We start from the raw sequence: 16,242 nt of genomic DNA, 5'->3' as shown, positions 1-16,242 counted from the left end.
TGTGGGAGAGCGTGCCAAGGGCATTACGGAGCAAAATCCGCAAGCGTGAATACATAGATATATTCACAATATTGGAGGGCAGAAAGGGGGCAGCAGAGAAAAGGAAAGGAAAGAAGAAGGAGGAGCAGAAAGGGGATGAGGTGAAGGTAGCCAGAAATATCACTAACTGGACACGGGCATTCCTGAGGATGGTTAGTGTAATCGGGAGGGAGGACCCTTCGCAATACGCCCCCATGCTGAGTTATGCGGACTCAATTTTGGAAGCATACAAGGAGTATCAAGGGTGGTGTTGGCTGAAGTACGATGAGAAGTTCAGGGATAGGATGGAGGATAATAAGAACTTGTCATGGGCAGCGCAGGATGTAGGATTGTGGCTACGTCAGATGACTAGCAAGGTTATGGAGTCGGGGGCGGCACGCAAACCGTCAAGGCCATCCGGTGGACAGGCCGGCGCGGGTAGTTCCCATTGGGGGGACAGCAGTAACAGTAAGGTGTGCTGGCGCTTTAACAAAGCAGGATGCACCTTCCAGGATTGTCGGTTCAAGCACGTATGCGCAGTATGTGCGGCACCGCACTCGGCGGCGAGATGCCCAAAGAAGGGGCAGGGGTTTTCAGCCGGGAGTAATGGTAAAGGGAAGCAGTAAAGCAGAGGGTAAGGCACCGTCCCCAGTGCGGCTATCCGCCATGGGGGAATGGCTGGATAAATACCCAAAGCAGAGGGAGGCCAAACAATTGCGGGATGGCTTTGCATATGGTTTTAGGATTCCCTTCCAGGGGCAAATCACGGGTACGGGCTACACTAATGCAGCTTCAGCAGTTAGACAAGCAGACATAGTACAAAAAAAGGTAGAGAGGGAGATTGAGTTGGGTAGAATGGCGGGTCCTTTTGCGGACCCGCCATTCGATAACATGATGTTGTCCCCCCTGGCAGTGGTACCAAAAAAGGAACGGGGCGAGTTCAGGCTTATACAGAATCTATCATACCCGCCGGGGCGTTCTGTGAATGATGGTTTGCCAGAGGAGGCGTGTACAGTGCAATATGCCTCATTCGATCAGGCTGTAGCACTAGTGAGGCGCTGCGGGGAAGGCGCGTTGATGGCGAAAGCAGATATTAAGTCGGCATTCAGATTGCTCCCGGTGCACCCTGACAACTTCCCCATTCTAGGTTTTCACTTTCAGGGGTCATATTATTTTGACAAATGCATGCCGATGGGGTGCTCAGTTTCTTGTGCATACTTTGAAATGTTCAGTACGTTCTTGCATTGGGTGTTACAGCAGAGGGCGGGGAATGCGAATGTGGCACATTACCTCGACGATTTTTTATTTGTGGGGCCGGCTCACGCAGACACTTGTGCTAAAACTTTGTCTGCATTCCAAGACATGGCCCAAGAATTCGGGGTTCCGTTAGCCGGGGAGAAAACGGAGGGACCAGTGACCACATTATCGTTCTTGGGGATCGAGCTGGACACGCAGGCCATGACATCGCGACTGCCGCTAGATAAGTTGCACAAGTTACGGACCATGCTCCGGGGGGCATTGGCATGCAGTAAACTAACGTTGGGGGCCATTCAGTCCATAATAGGTAGTTTAAATTTCGCCTGCCGGGTGATTCCGATGGGGAGGGCATTCCTGAGGCGTTTGGCCGACGTGACCAGGGGAGTAAAAAACCCGCGCCATCACATCAGGATTACACGGCCAATAAAGAAGGATATGGTAATGTGGCTGGAATTCCTGGATGACTTTAACGGGATTTCAATATGGCAGGACGAGGCAGTGTCGAATCACGATCTCGAAATACACACAGACGCATCGGGGGGGTGGGGTTTTGGGGCTTACTGCCAGGGCGCATGGTGCGCAGCACCATGGCCGCCCGAATGGATACAGAGCGGGTTAGTAAGGAACATCACATTTCTGGAGCTTTTCCCGATATTAGTGGCAATCACGGTCTGGGCGCACAAATTGCGCAACAAAAAAATAGTATTCTGGTCAGACAATTCGGCAGTCGTGACAGTTATCAACAGGCAAGCGGCACGATGCTCCAAAGTGGCGGAACTGCTCAGGGAGGTGGTATTGCAAGGTCTGCGACTTAACACAACAATACGAGCCAGGCACGTGCCAGGTGTTCATAACCAGGTGGCCGATGCGCTGTCCCGAGCTAAGTGGGATCTCTTTCATCAACAGGTGCCAGAGGCAGACGTCGAAGGAGCCCCCATACCGAGCCGGTTATGGCTGATTGGAATGTAACAGAATGGGGACTGCTGAAGGCATCTGTTGCTCCAGCGACATGGAAGGCCTACTGCAAAGGGTTTACCAGAATACAAGCCTTTTTGAGGGGGCAGGGATGGCAAGGGGGTAGGATAGAGGGCAGGCATATAGAGCGATTCGTGGCCTGGGCGAAGGAGGAAGGTCTATCTAGGGGAGCGACGGTAAACCAGTTAGCGGGCTTCGCTTTCTTCGCAAAGGCGCAAGGCTGGGGAGACCCCCTAGATAACTTCATGGTCAGGAAGATGCTGGCGGGCTGGGCCAGGACGGTAGCATGGAAAGGGGATAGGCGGCGGCCAATAACCCACGAGATATTGGTGCGCTTATGGTACGCAACAGCGCAAGTCTGTGCTGACGGGTTCGAGGTGGTATTGTTCAGGGCCGCTTTTTGCACGGCATTCTTTGCGGCCTTGAGAGTCAGCGAATTGGTGGCGGCGTCCAAACAGGACAGGGGAAACGACGGAATATTACTGCACAATGTAGTAGTGGAGGGGCAGGCAATCAGGATAAGGGTACACAAATCTAAAACCGATCAGAGGGCAAAAGGGGCTGAGATAAGGTTGGCCCAGGTGGCGTCACAGGTGACATGCCCAGTGAGGAACGTGTTGAATTTTCTGCAGATTAGACCAAAAGGGGGTACCCATTTATTGATTCACGGCGACGGGGTACCACTAACTAAATTTCAATTTGCGGCAGTGCTACGTAAGGGATTGGCATCCATCGGGCTAAACCCGGGTGACTACGGTACTCACTCGTTTCGGATCGGGGCAGCGACAAGCGCAGCCCAAGCGGGTTTACCTATGGAGGTCATACAAAAGATTGGGAGGTGGCAATCGGCGGCGGCCAAGAGATACGTTAGGCCGGGGGCTGTGCAATTGGGTCACTAATCATGACATTCCTTTACCCGCAGGTCGGGGCCTACAAAGGAAGATAGTGTGGGTTATGGGACACTCCTTCGTGCATTGGGCGGCCAAGAGGGCCCGGGAGAGAACATATGGAGCGCACCTGGGGCTGGCACCAAGGGGAATCCTATTGACATGGATGGGAATCCGCGGAATGAGATGGGAACAACTGATCCCGGAGATACAGAACAACCTGCGTACCCGCCGGAAGCCAGATGCCATAGTCATACACCTAGGGGGCAACGACCTGGGGGGAAAGACAGCTAAGCAGCTCATAGACAGCATAAAAAGGGATTTGGGGGAGATACAGGAGCTGACACGGGACACAATCATAATATGGTCCGAAATCATACCCAGGCTGAAATGGCAGGGTGACAGATTATGGGCCAGAGGGCGGAGGAAAGTGAACCGGCAGGTCGAGGTATGGGCTAAAGCAACGGCCATAGTTACCATACGGCATGAGTGGGCTGACGAGCCATGTCTGGGCCTGTATAGGCAGGACCTGATTCACTTATCAGACGTGGGGTACGACATATTTAATAATGCAATACAGGAGGCACTGGAGTGTGCGCTGACATAGTTGGGGCCGCAGTAGGGGTGTTGGGGGGTCCGGGACAAGTGTAACACTGTCCCGGCCTGGTGGCGGGGGTACCCGAGTCAGGGGCCAGGAGGGGCCTGGAGGACACGGTGGACAAACCGGGGTCCGAGAGGAAAGGAAGTGCGTAGAGGTGGGCGTGGGCTGCCCGGGGGGTGGCCCCTTGGCTTGAACATGGCGGGGGGCCGGGAAGATCGTGTGGCGGACTGGCTAAAATGGCGGACGCCGGTACGAAGCCCGGTTCAGATATATTTGAGAGACGCACTAATACTCGGGTACCGAAATGTTTGGTTTATATTAATTATTAATAAAAAAGCTGCGGCCTGTTTTCACCAATAATGGTATATGTGTGGTTATTTGATGGTTGTCGGATAAAGGGAAGGGGGGGGGGGACACGGGAGTGCAAGCTGCCAATGTTATGACGGACCGACAAGCGCCTGCGGGGAGGGACCCCTTAACATGGCGCTTGCCGGCCGGTCAACCCCACACCTTTCCCCCCTGTTTCCTGCCCCGGGATCGGCTTACCGTGCGCATCCCGGGGCCCGGCGTCCAGGCGGCGGTGAGAGGAGGGCCCAGCAGGTCGGACGCGTCGCGAGGGCCGGGGCGGGCATCGGGGCGCGATGACGTCGCCGCGCAGACGCGCGGTGACGTCATCGCGCCGGCGCACAGCAACGCGCAAATATCGGCCCGAGGTCTCGCGAGACCTCGGGCCTCAAATACCGAGCGAGCGCTGGGCCAGGCCTTTTCGGCTGGCCAGCGCTCGCGTTTCCACCCACCCACCCAACAGGAGCCACAACGAGGGGGGGAGACAAGGCATAGGAAGTGGCACAATAGTGCCAGATAGTCAGGACACAATGTTAGCAAGAAATGTTACAGTTTACAAATTTGTCGCAGCAAGCGGGATGGCGGGGGTACCCGAGTCAGGGGCCAGGAGGGGCCTGGAGGACACGGTGGACAAACCGGGGTCCGAGAGGAAAGGAAGTGCGTAGAGGTGGGCGTGGGCTGCCCGGGGGGTGGCCCCTTGGCTTGAACATGGCGGGGGGCCGGGAAGATCGTGTGGCGGACTGGCTAAAATGGCGGACGCCGGTACGAAGCCCGGTTCAGATATATTTGAGAGACGCACTAATACTCGGGTACCGAAATGTTTGGTTTATATTAATTATTAATAAAAAAGCTGCGGCCTGTTTTCACCAATAATGGTATATGTGTGGTTATTTGATGGTTGTCGGATAAAGGGAAGGGGGGGGGGGGACACGGGAGTGCAAGCTGCCAATGTTATGTTACAGTGCCGCCTGTATCTAGAATGTTTTATAAATATTATGGAAAAGCATTTCCCATATCTCCCTCGCTGTCCACAAATCTCTCACTGTTCTGCACAGATCTCATCTGACGTGTGTGCAGTAAATGTTTCCACTTACTGGTTCAGGAAATATAAAGGAAGGATAGTAGAATACAGGAAGCTGCTGCAGCTTTATCGTACCAAAATAATTTTTCCATTTTTTGCCAGATTTCACTTTGCACCAAAGTCATTGCAAACTGCATTAGAAAATAACAGATGCAGATTTAAAACCATGACTGTGCAGCATCCTTCTGACATAGAAATGTGCTAACCTCTTTAGAGCAGGATCAGCAAGCAATTCCACCTCCCGGGAATAAATTCCCCAAGTTTCTACAAACTTTCTTCGAAGAAAAGTCTGAAAAATCTGAATTGGGTTTGTGAGGTCATTAGATCTGCTTTTGAAGTTTCTGAAAACCTGAAGCAGATCTTTCCAATCCATTGTGGATTCTTGCATTTCCTTAGAATTTTGCCCAGATCCACCGGAAGGAAAACACAGACAGATTTCCAGAGAGAATCTGAGTGAAATCTGAAACTTCCGTGGCAGGCGAAACGGTTTACATATTCAAATCCACCTACGTTATTTGCAATTGAAAAAGTAACCACAGAGAAAGGAGAGGAAAACTGTGCATATGCCGATGTTGAACATGAAAGTGCGTGCATAATTCCTCTTTAAAAATTGGTATAAAATAGAAAGCATCCCCAGGCCCCTTAAGTAACTCCAAATTAGAATGTGCAAACTACCACCCTTGCTGCAAATTTGATAGGGCTTTCTTTATGTATAGAGTTTGTGGTACTCTGAGGTAAGGAAAGAGACATTTTGTACTCAGGCTCGCTTGCTGATTTTTCTCTCTCTCTCTCTTTGCAGGGCGCCGGCTGCACTGCACTGGTGGTAGCTGTGGTTGCGAGGAAATTAGAACTTACCAAAGCGGAAAAACACGTGCATAATTTCATGATGGATACCCAGCTAACAAAAAGAGTATGTTATAATATATCTCCTACTCTGCTATGACCTGTAGTGGTGTCTCAGAAAGCTGGGAAACCTATGAAATTCACCTTTTTTTTCACATTTCTTTTTAAAAACATTTGAATAGGAATAGAACAAAAATTGAAGTGTCTCTCTCTGCCAGTATTTCTAGTGTATGATTTTAAACAGTATGAGGGTCAATTTCAAAGCCATTTCCACAGGTAGAACAGTGCTGTACCCACTGAAAGGGGTTTTTTGAAAGTTGCCTGCCCTGTGTGCATGTAAAAGTTCATGTCTGGGGCCTTTTGCCCGTAGCAGAAAGAAGTGCTTTTGTGCATGTGGTTGGGTAGGGTTTAGCATTCTGCACATGCTTTTTGTGTTTTCAAAAGTCTGCACCCAATTTTTCTCAGAAAAGTATACCCACACAGGTTATCAGGTGTAAATGTGTGAGATATTTTTCAAAGGGAATGTACGCACGCATTTCCCCTTTGAAAATTAGTGTTAATCTGTAAGTAAAACGTAGTCACAGACTGTACACTAGTGTAGGCAGTTATAAAAGTACTCCCTGCATAAACAAATTAATAACATACATTCCAAAATATTTGAATACTCTCTACTAAGGTCTGATTCACTATGCTTTTCTGATAGCAAGTTATATTTGGAGGGCACCTGAAGAGAACTGCAGAATTTTATAAAACAGATGCCCATATTTTAACAATGAGCAAATTTATGTAAAATAAAGCAACCTAGAAAAAAATAAGTATATCTGTGTCTAGAGTTCTATCAACCTCTGGAGTGTGGGCTGAGTGAAGAGCATTTTTAGACAGTTCTGAAGAGTAATGCAAAATATTTTTACTTAATTTTTTTTCTATAATGCCCCAATTGCTAATCATTTCATGTCAGCATGCATCTGGCTTTGGGTTCTGTTGCTTGACTTTGAATGCTGTCAGGAACCCTGGCACTTGAATTTGTGAATGCTGGCATTGGAGATGGGATAGCATACTAAGAGAGGGGGCAATAATAAAAACTTTCAGGCAAATTTTCAAAGGGCCGCACACATAAAAATTGGGACTTGCGTGCGTGGCCCAGCCACACGTGAGTCCAGATACGCGCACAAGTGCCGGGCCCTGAAAAAGGGGCGGGCTGGGGTGTGTGGTCTGGGCGGAAAGGGGTGGAGGGCAGGATGGAGGCCGTCTGGGACAGCACACGCATGTTATAAAGTTGGCGCGTCCATATGCGCATGCTGGGAACCACGCGCACATGGACGGCTGTGCGCTGCTTTGAAAATCTATCCCTTTGTATGTGAGTAGATATGTTTACCCATATAAAAATGTGGTTTGATAAGTGCACCCCCTTACGATACAGATAAAAGTAGCATACTTTTACCCACATAAGAAAATGGGCAGGAACAGGTTGGGGGGTTGGGGAGCAAAAGTGCATGCAGATATTTCATTTTCAAATCTCCTTTTGTACTTTCTTTTTTTTTTAACTTTATGTTTATTGAAATTTCACAAAAAATATTAACAAGCATACCAGCTTATAGTAACATACAAGAGAGAAAATAATAAGCAATAGTTTCTTAGGAAAAACATTTTTTTTAGCAATACAATATATCTCATTTGTAATATTAAAGAAATATTGGGGAATTCCTAGATGAAAGAATCCTTTGAAAAGAAATAAAAATTGCTGAAATTGGGAGGCACTTACCACTTACATACAAATGCCATTAGTCAAAATTATAAATTCAAACAGGATCAACTGTGAGACTAGCATCCAAATATGAGCATGAATGTACAGGATCAAAATATACATGTTTAACACTTTGATGAATTATGATACATTGACAAGGAAATCTAAGATTACATTTAGCACTCATAGCCAAAACTTCGGGATGCATTAGAAGAAACTTGATCCTACGTTCCTGAGTGGAACGAGTAATATCTGGAAAAATCCACACTGGTTGACCAAAGAAAAGAGATTGTCTATGATGAAAAAAAGACTTAATATCAAATCTCTATCATGAGAAAAAACGCATGACAAAAAAAAAAGAGTCCCACGTCTAGAAATTGTAATATCTGTGGAGGTTTCCAAAAATTGAGTTAAGTCCAACTCTGGTTCCGAGGTATGATCAGTCGTATCCAGCTTCTGTTTGTTTGCTTTTTGTAAAACATTTTTGCAAAACATTTTAAAACTTAACCTTAAAACAGGCAGGCAGCTACCAAAACATTGCTGTTGAGGTTTTAAAGTAATCTTTCCGATTATACATCAGTAAATATTTATTAACCAGTGAACCTAAGGTATGTCAGGAAAAGCTAGAGAGAAAAAAATACATTTTTAGCTGATTTCTGGAATTTGTTTGAGGAATGTTAGCAGCAAACTTGATATGGCAAAAAAAGAAAAAGCCTGATAAAGTTTATCTGGATTTCACAAAAGCTATTGAAATAGTTTGTCGGGAAAAAAACAGATTTTTAAACTTCAGACGCTGGAGTTTAGAGATACCATTGATGAGTGGGTAAGGAAATTGCTGAAGGGAGTCATAACAAGCAAGTAATGAATGGCCTATACTCCAAGTGAAAAACATTAACAAATGGGATCCTACAAATGACAGTGTTAGAATTAATGCTTTTTAACATTATTTTTCAATGACTAACAGAGACCCATAAAACACCTATGACTAAATTAGTGCTCCCAAGTTTATCACCACCCGCCTGTCTCCCAGCATTCTTTTAGTCTGAGTATTGTTGCACATAACTTCTAACATAACTTGTAACCCAAGTCGATCTGCAACTGCAAAAAGGCTTCAGTGCAGGAGTCTTAACACAGAAATCATGAGTGACAGAAAATAAATAACTACATACAAAGAAATGAGAAAAAAAGAACAGAAATCAACAAACAGAATCAAGGGAGATATGCTCTCATATCGTCTGGGATTTCTGAAAAGTTCCAAAATGTAAACTTTTGCACACACACACACACACCCCTTGTACTCCCAAAAAAAAAAAGAAAAAGAAAGAAAATATGTATTTCTTCTCATGACTCTGTTTTATTGCTTTTCGCTACATGTTTTGTAATCAGTTGCTGTTTCACAATGTAGTATTGCTGTTGTTAAATATTTTTGTGTGTATGTTACTTGTAAGCTGCTTAGATTTGAGAATCAGCAGAATAGAAATTGTAAAAACAAACAAACAAATAAATAATGGATAAAGAAACAAAAAGCCAATACGATTGATCTGGCAGAACATGCTGTTCTTCTGCCCGTGCTGCTTCATGCTAATCATTCATTTTTTTTCCCATGGGAACAAATGTCTTTTCTTTAGTGTGCCATCTAGTATTTTTCAATTGTTGGGCTATAATTGCCCAGGTCTGGTTTAAGTCCCTTTTTGATTATGGGGCAACATATACTCTTCTTCAGTTCTGAGTTTCCTGCTTTCATTTTGAAATATCATGTATAGCAGTCATGCAGCCTCATCACTCATTTCCAATATTATAATTGACTAATTATAGCTTTATCTGGTTTGACAGCATATTGACTTTTAATATGTCCATGCCTTTCTTTCCCTATTCCTGGAGTATATAAATCTCATTAGTTCTAACATTTAAGTCTATCCCATGCCTCCCTACAGAAATGCCTTCCTGCTGTGTGCTTTTTTTCTATTGGGGGTTTCTCCCATCCATAGCAATATTTATGTTGCTCATCTGAGCTTATCTGATTACACTTGCACTCATTGCATGCTTTTGCAATTTATTCACATATTTTCTTGCCCTTCTCCTTTCATCCTTTTAAATGTCCTCTTTTTTCAGTTATTTTTTTTCTTGACTTCATGATTAAGCTATATTGCATTTACATGTTTTCATACAGTGCTCAAAAGAATACCCCATTTACTACTGCTTTTTATGTAGAGAGCCCCAGCTTCCTAGGGCAGATTTTTCAAGATTCTGTGGCAAACTATGGGGGTCATTTACCAGGCGGATCACATGCGATAAGGGACGTTTCGCACGCGAAAAGTCCCTTATCGCGTGCGATACCAAGATGGGGGCGGAGTCGGGGCAGAGTCGGCCCCGGAAGAGGAGGAGTCGGGGCATCACCGGGGCCGACTCCACGAAGACGCCGCGGACAGTGAAAAAGTAGGTGCCTTTTCACGTCCTATTTCGCACCCAATAGCTTCACCTTCTATGGTGGCGCTATTGGGTGTGAAACCGGCAGCGATCGCACCGCGGCGGTGCGATTGCTGCCGGCTAGCACAGGACTGCCCCCCTGTGTCGACCCCCTGCCCCCCATTAGCATGATTTTCTAAAGTATCGCATGCCTGCGATACTTTAGAAAATGAGGCCCTCTAGGGCAGAATTTTCAAAATTCTGCAGCAATTATGTGGCAAATTTGCATAATTTTTAATGCATTTGAAATTTAAATATTGTCTTTATTTTACTTTATAAAAATTCATTTTCTGACATTTCTGTGTCCATTTTTGTGTTTGGTTATTTATTAGAAGGGCTGGGGAAGAAAGTGGGGAAGGGAAAAGAGGAAATTTTAGAAGAGGAAAAGGGTATCTCAGAGGAAGGAAATGAAGAATGAATCTTAGGCAAGAGGGATAGAGAGAAGAGGGTTAGATGAGTTTAGAGGCACAGAGGAAAGAGAGGATGGGGGAATCAGGGAAGATAGTTTTATTAGTTTTAAATGTATTACCTATTAGCTTTATATTGTGTCTGCTAGTCTTTGTACTTTTCGAAAGAGTAAACTACTGATTAACATCTACTTGTTCCATTCCACTCATTATTTTATAGAACTCTATCATATTTCCCCTTAGCCATCTCTTCTCCAAGCTGGACAGTCCTAATCTCTTTAGCCTTTCCTTCCCCAATTTCCTCACTCTCCCTCATTCAATTCCCTTCCCCCGATCCCCTCACTCTCTTTGGTTCAATTCCCTTCCCTTCCCCACCCAATCCCTTCATCCTCTCTGGTTTAATTCCCTTCCTTCATCCCCTCATTCGTTGTCACTCCCTCCCTCCCACAACTGATCTCCTCACTATTCTTGGCTCACTTTCCTTCCCCCCTTCCTCTCACTCCCTCATTCACTAGCCCCCACAATCCCTTCACTCTCTCTTGTACACTTTTGTTCCCTCATCCCCTCACAGTCCCTCATTGCTTCCCTTCTTCCCTCACCTTCCAAGGTTTACATTTCTTTCCCTGTCCCCTCACTTTCCCTTGTTTATTCCATTTCTCACCCCCCTCTCCCATCCAACTATCTCCTTTCTCACCCTTCTTGTCTAAAATTAGGAGGAGGACAGCGTCAGTCTAGTACCTCAGACTATATCATTTTTCTCCACTGCTCGGGCCTGAATGTGGTTCAAACAGTGGTTCAAAGTGGGATTTTAGACCACACCAGTGATGATGTTAGTTCAAAGTGGGACGCTTAAGCCCTGGCATCAGAGAAGGGTAAGTGAGGGGATGTGGGAGCAGAAGAAAAACAATGTGCTCACATTGCATTATTGCTGCTTTTCTTCCAAGACAGAGAGGCCACCAGTCTCCCATAGCAATTTAGTAGGAATGGTCAATTCTGTAACAAAGAGACCGAAGGCCCTGCTTATTTGATGTCTTTATCCAGGGTGCTTTACACAGGCAAAAATAGACAATCAAAAACTGAGTGGAAAACTATCATAAAGAACACAATTGCTGAACAAAAAATAGACATAGTTTAATGGTACAAAGCCAACATGGATTTAGCCAAGGGAAGTCTTGCCTCACCAAACTGCTACTTTTTCTGAGGGGGTAAATAAGCATGTGGATAAAGTTGAGCCAGTTGATATAGGGCCGGATTTTAATAGCTACGCGCGGGCGTAGATTTGTGAGCGCAACCCGGCGCACACAAATCTATGCCCGATTTTATAACATGCGCATGCAGCCGCGCACATGTTATAAAATCCGGGGTCGGTGCGCGCATGGGGGTGCACATTACTGCACCATGCGTGCGCTGAGCCCTAGGGGAGCCCCGATGGCTTTCCCCGTTCCCTCTGAGGCCGCTCCGAAATCGAAGCAGCCTCGGGGGGGACTTTCCTTCGCCCCCCCCCACCTTCCCCTCCCTTCCCCTATCTAACCCACCACCCCCAGCCCTACCTAAATTTCCATCCCCCTACCTTTATTTTATAAGTTGCGCCTGCCTCTGGGCACGCGTAGGTTGCGCGCGCAGGCCGACGGCCGTCCCACATTCCCGAGCACAGCGGCAAATGGCCACTGTGCCTGAAGGCTCCGGCCACGCCCCTGACCACGCCCTGCCCCTTTTTTCAACTCCCTAGACATACACGCATCCCGGGGCTTTACACGCGCCGCTGGGCCTTTTGAAAATTGATCCGGCGCGCATAACCCCCCCCTACGCGCATAAATCCGCCTGGATTTACGCGCATAGGCTTTGAAAATCGGTCCCATAGTGTATTTGGATTTCCACAAAGCATTTGACAAAGTTCCTCATGAGAGACTTCGTAGGAAATTAAAAAGCTATAGTATAGGGGGCTGTGTCCTATTATGGGAACTGGTTAAAAGAAAACAGAGAATAGGGCTAAATCATAAATTTACTCAGTGGTGAAAGGTGAATGGCAAAGTGCCCCAGGGATCTGTTTTGGGACCACTGCTTTTTAGTATTTTTATAAATGACCCAAAAACGGGAACAACAAGTGAGGTGATCAAATTTGCCAATGACACAAAATTATTCTAATTGTTAAATTACAAGAGAATTGTGTGAAATTGCAAGAGAAGCTTGTAGAGCTGGGAAACTGGGCATGCAAGTGGAAAATTAAATTTAATGTGGACAAGTGCAAAGTGATGCACTTAGGGAAAAGCAACCGAAATTTAGCTACAGAATGCATTGGGAGTCAGCATTCAGGAAAAGGATCTAGGCATCATCATTGATAATATGATGACATCTTCTGCTCAATGTGCAGCAGCAGCCAAGAAAGCAAATTGAATGCTAGGAATTATTAGGCAAGGAATGGAGAATAAATCAAAGAATATTGTAATGCCTCTACATCACTCCACGGTGCGGCCTCATGCCTCTACATCACTCCATGGTGTGGCCTCAAGTCTACAGTTCCGGTCACCGCATCTAAAAAAAGATATAGCAGAATTAGAAAAGATACAGAGAAGGCAACCAAAATGATAAAGGGGATGGAATGATTCCCCTATGAGGAAATTCTAAAGAGGTTAGGCCTCTTCAGCCTAGAGAAGAGGCGGCTGAGAGGGAGATATGATAGAAGTCTATTAAATAATAAGTGGAATGAAACAAGTAAACATTAATCATTTGTTTATGTTTTCAAAGAGTACAAAGACTTGGGGACAGACAATGAAGTTACTAGGCAATACATTTAAAACTAATAAGAGAAAATATGTTTTTACTCAATGCATAATTAAACTTTGGAATTCATTGCCTGAGGATGTGGTGAAAGCTATTAGTGTAGCTGCATTTAAAAAAGGTTTGGACAAGTTCCTGGAAGAAAAGTCTATAATCTACTATTAAGTGGAGTTGCAGGAATCTACTTCTTATCTCTGGGATAAGCAGCATGGAATCAGTCTGCCTTTTAGGAACCTACCAACTATTTGTGATTTGGATTGGCCAATGTTGGAAACCAGGACATTGGGCTTGATGGACCTTTAGTCAGACCCAGTATGGCAAGTCTTATGTTGTTATGTCCTTAAACAACAAAATGGTGAACTTTGCCAAAAGCTAAGCAGAAGAAATAGACTCAGTGTAAACATCAAAGATGAAATGTTTTGAATGTCAGGAGGGAGCTTTTTTCTGGAAAAAGCAGCTGAACATGAAAAGACTTGTAAATGAGAGGAAGCTGGCTTAGAATAGATTTGGACAAAAAGAGATCAACATCAAAACCAAAGATCTGAACATTTCCTCCTGCCCCCTGGCTAAATTTTGTCTGGCAAAATACATCTTGCTAAAAAGAGGCAGCACTAGGGGGCATTCCCAGAGTACAGTTCCACCTTGTCCAGCAGCACTGGTATTCAGCGCTATCTGAGTGAAGTTAGCTGAGCAAGTCTGGCTGAAAAAATACCTGTCTTAAAGTTACTTAGCTAACATTATCCAGATCAGTGTCCATTTATCTATTTAAGAGGCACTGGTCAAATGTTTGCGAATGGGTCCTCTTTTATTTTTTCCATATTTGAATTTTAGATGTAATTACTCATCTTTCTAAATTAAAGTTCAAGGCCAGTTACAATTAGATTCAATTAATAGGACGTTCCCTTCCCTAGTGGTCTTATAATCTAAGGGCCCTGTTTAATAAGCATGTTTCCCATAGACACAAAATTGGAGAAAAGCCTTAGTAAATCAGACTCTGTTGCACCTGAGACAATGGAAGGTTAAGGTGACTTGTCCAAGGTCATAAGAAGTGTCAGTGGGAGGAAAAGGATTTGAACCCTGGCTTCATTGGTTCTTAGCCCTCTGCTCTAACCACTAGGATACTATTAGTTTAGTTTAGTTTATTGTCATTTATATACCGTTACATCAGACGTACCTTCACAACAGTTTGCAAAGATCAAACATAAATACAGAAATACAAAATTTCATAAAAAATAGTAACCGCTAACTCTAATAAATTCTGAAAATTATTAGCAGTTAAAGAAAAGGTAAAATCATGTAAAACACATACATTATCTAAAAAAGACTTAACTCATATCTGTATAAGACTAATAAACAGAGGACAACACACTAAAACAAATAATGGAAGACTCTTAATAATTCAGCCCGCCTGAATAATCTGGCATTGACAGCTTGTGATTTAGTGCTTGGTGTTCATTGCAAAAGATTCATTTTCTGTAAAAGCACATTTAAATAACCAAGTCTTAAGATCAGACTTGAATTGCTTTTTTTCTGCACACAGTCTCAAGTGAGTCGGTAAAGAGTTCCATAGCTTTGTTCCTGCAATGGATAGAACACGATCTCTCACCTGGGTGAGCCTTGCTGATTTGATGGTGGGAACTGATAAGAGACTCTTATTAGCGGATCTCAAATCTCGCTGAGGTACATGAAGACGCAAAGATGTGTTGAGCCACTCAGTTTGCTCTCTGTGTATAACATTTTGAATTAAACAGGCAACTTTATATTGAACTCGATAGTGAATTGAGAGCCAATGTAGTTTGATCAAAGTGGGAGTAATGTGATCCCACTTTCGTTTACTTGTCAGGACTCAGGCTGCCGCATTCTGCAAAACCTGAAGCGGGCGAACACTAGAAGCAGGCAAGCCAAGCAACAAAGAATTACAGTAATCTAGCAAAAATAAGGGTTTGTAGGACAGTCCTAAAATCTCTATACTCTAAAAACGGCTTTAACTTTCGTAAAGTTAACAATTTAAAACAGCCATCTTTCAACTTAGCGGCTATATGTTTTTTAAAAGAGAACTCAGTGTCAATAATTACCCCTAAATCACGGGTACAAAAGGAAGGACATATTTTTGTATCGGCATTTAAAAACATTGCAGATATACTATTAAAATGATGCTTTCAAGAAGTACAATTTCTGTTTTATCCATATTTAAAATAGGCGTAAATGCTGAAGTAATTGTTTTAATGACAATATATAGATTTTAACAATTTCTAGTGTATCCTCAACTGATTTTTCAATGAGAACTAAGAACTGAATAGCGTCAGCATATAAATAGAATTTCAAACCTAAACCGTTTAAAAAATGACAAATGAGTAAAACATATATATATTAAAAAGTGAAGCCGAAAGGATAGACCCCTGAGGTACACCAGTTCAGAAAACAAATTTATCAGATGTGGAATTATTAATTTTTACACAGTAGGACCAGCTATTAAGAAATGACGCAAACCAGTTTAAGACTGTGTCACCAATCCCAATTTCTGTTAGCCATTTCAGTAAATACTGTGATCCATAGTATCAAAAGCAGACGATAAATCTAAAAGCACTAAAAAATAGCTTTTACCATTATCAAAACCTCTTAAAACTGTGTCCATGAGAGCAATTAAAAGAGTTTCAGTGTTAAAATTTATTCTAAACCCATACTGGTTAGGAAATAGAATATTATTAGACTCTAGATAATAGTCAAGCTGTTTTTGGGTTACTTTTTCTATTATTTTGGCTAAAAACGATAAGTTGGAGATCGGTCTATAATTTTTTAATTGTGTGTTATCGAGAGAAGGTTTTTTCAGAATTGGTTTA

General features: G+C 44.2%; 1 protein-coding gene across 2 annotated transcripts in view; it reads left to right on the top strand.

Annotated features, from left to right (window-relative positions):
• The window catches only part of KCNN2 (potassium calcium-activated channel subfamily N member 2), a 364,762-nt gene that overhangs the window by 286,236 nt on the left and 62,284 nt on the right, over positions 1 to 16,242 (top strand). For both annotated transcript variants that reach the window (XM_029571493.1, XM_029571487.1), the window contains exon 5: positions 5,964 to 6,074. In XM_029571493.1, the coding sequence (XP_029427353.1) occupies positions 5,964 to 6,074 (111 nt within the window). The remainder of the gene's footprint in view (positions 1 to 5,963; positions 6,075 to 16,242) is intronic.

The sequence above is a fragment of the Rhinatrema bivittatum genome, chromosome 1, assembly GCF_901001135.1.
Source record: "Rhinatrema bivittatum chromosome 1, aRhiBiv1.1, whole genome shotgun sequence".
Classification (NCBI taxonomy): domain Eukaryota; kingdom Metazoa; phylum Chordata; class Amphibia; order Gymnophiona; family Rhinatrematidae; genus Rhinatrema; species Rhinatrema bivittatum.
The sequence above is the reverse complement of the archived record's forward strand: the minus strand, read 5'-3'. Positions and strand labels throughout refer to the sequence as shown.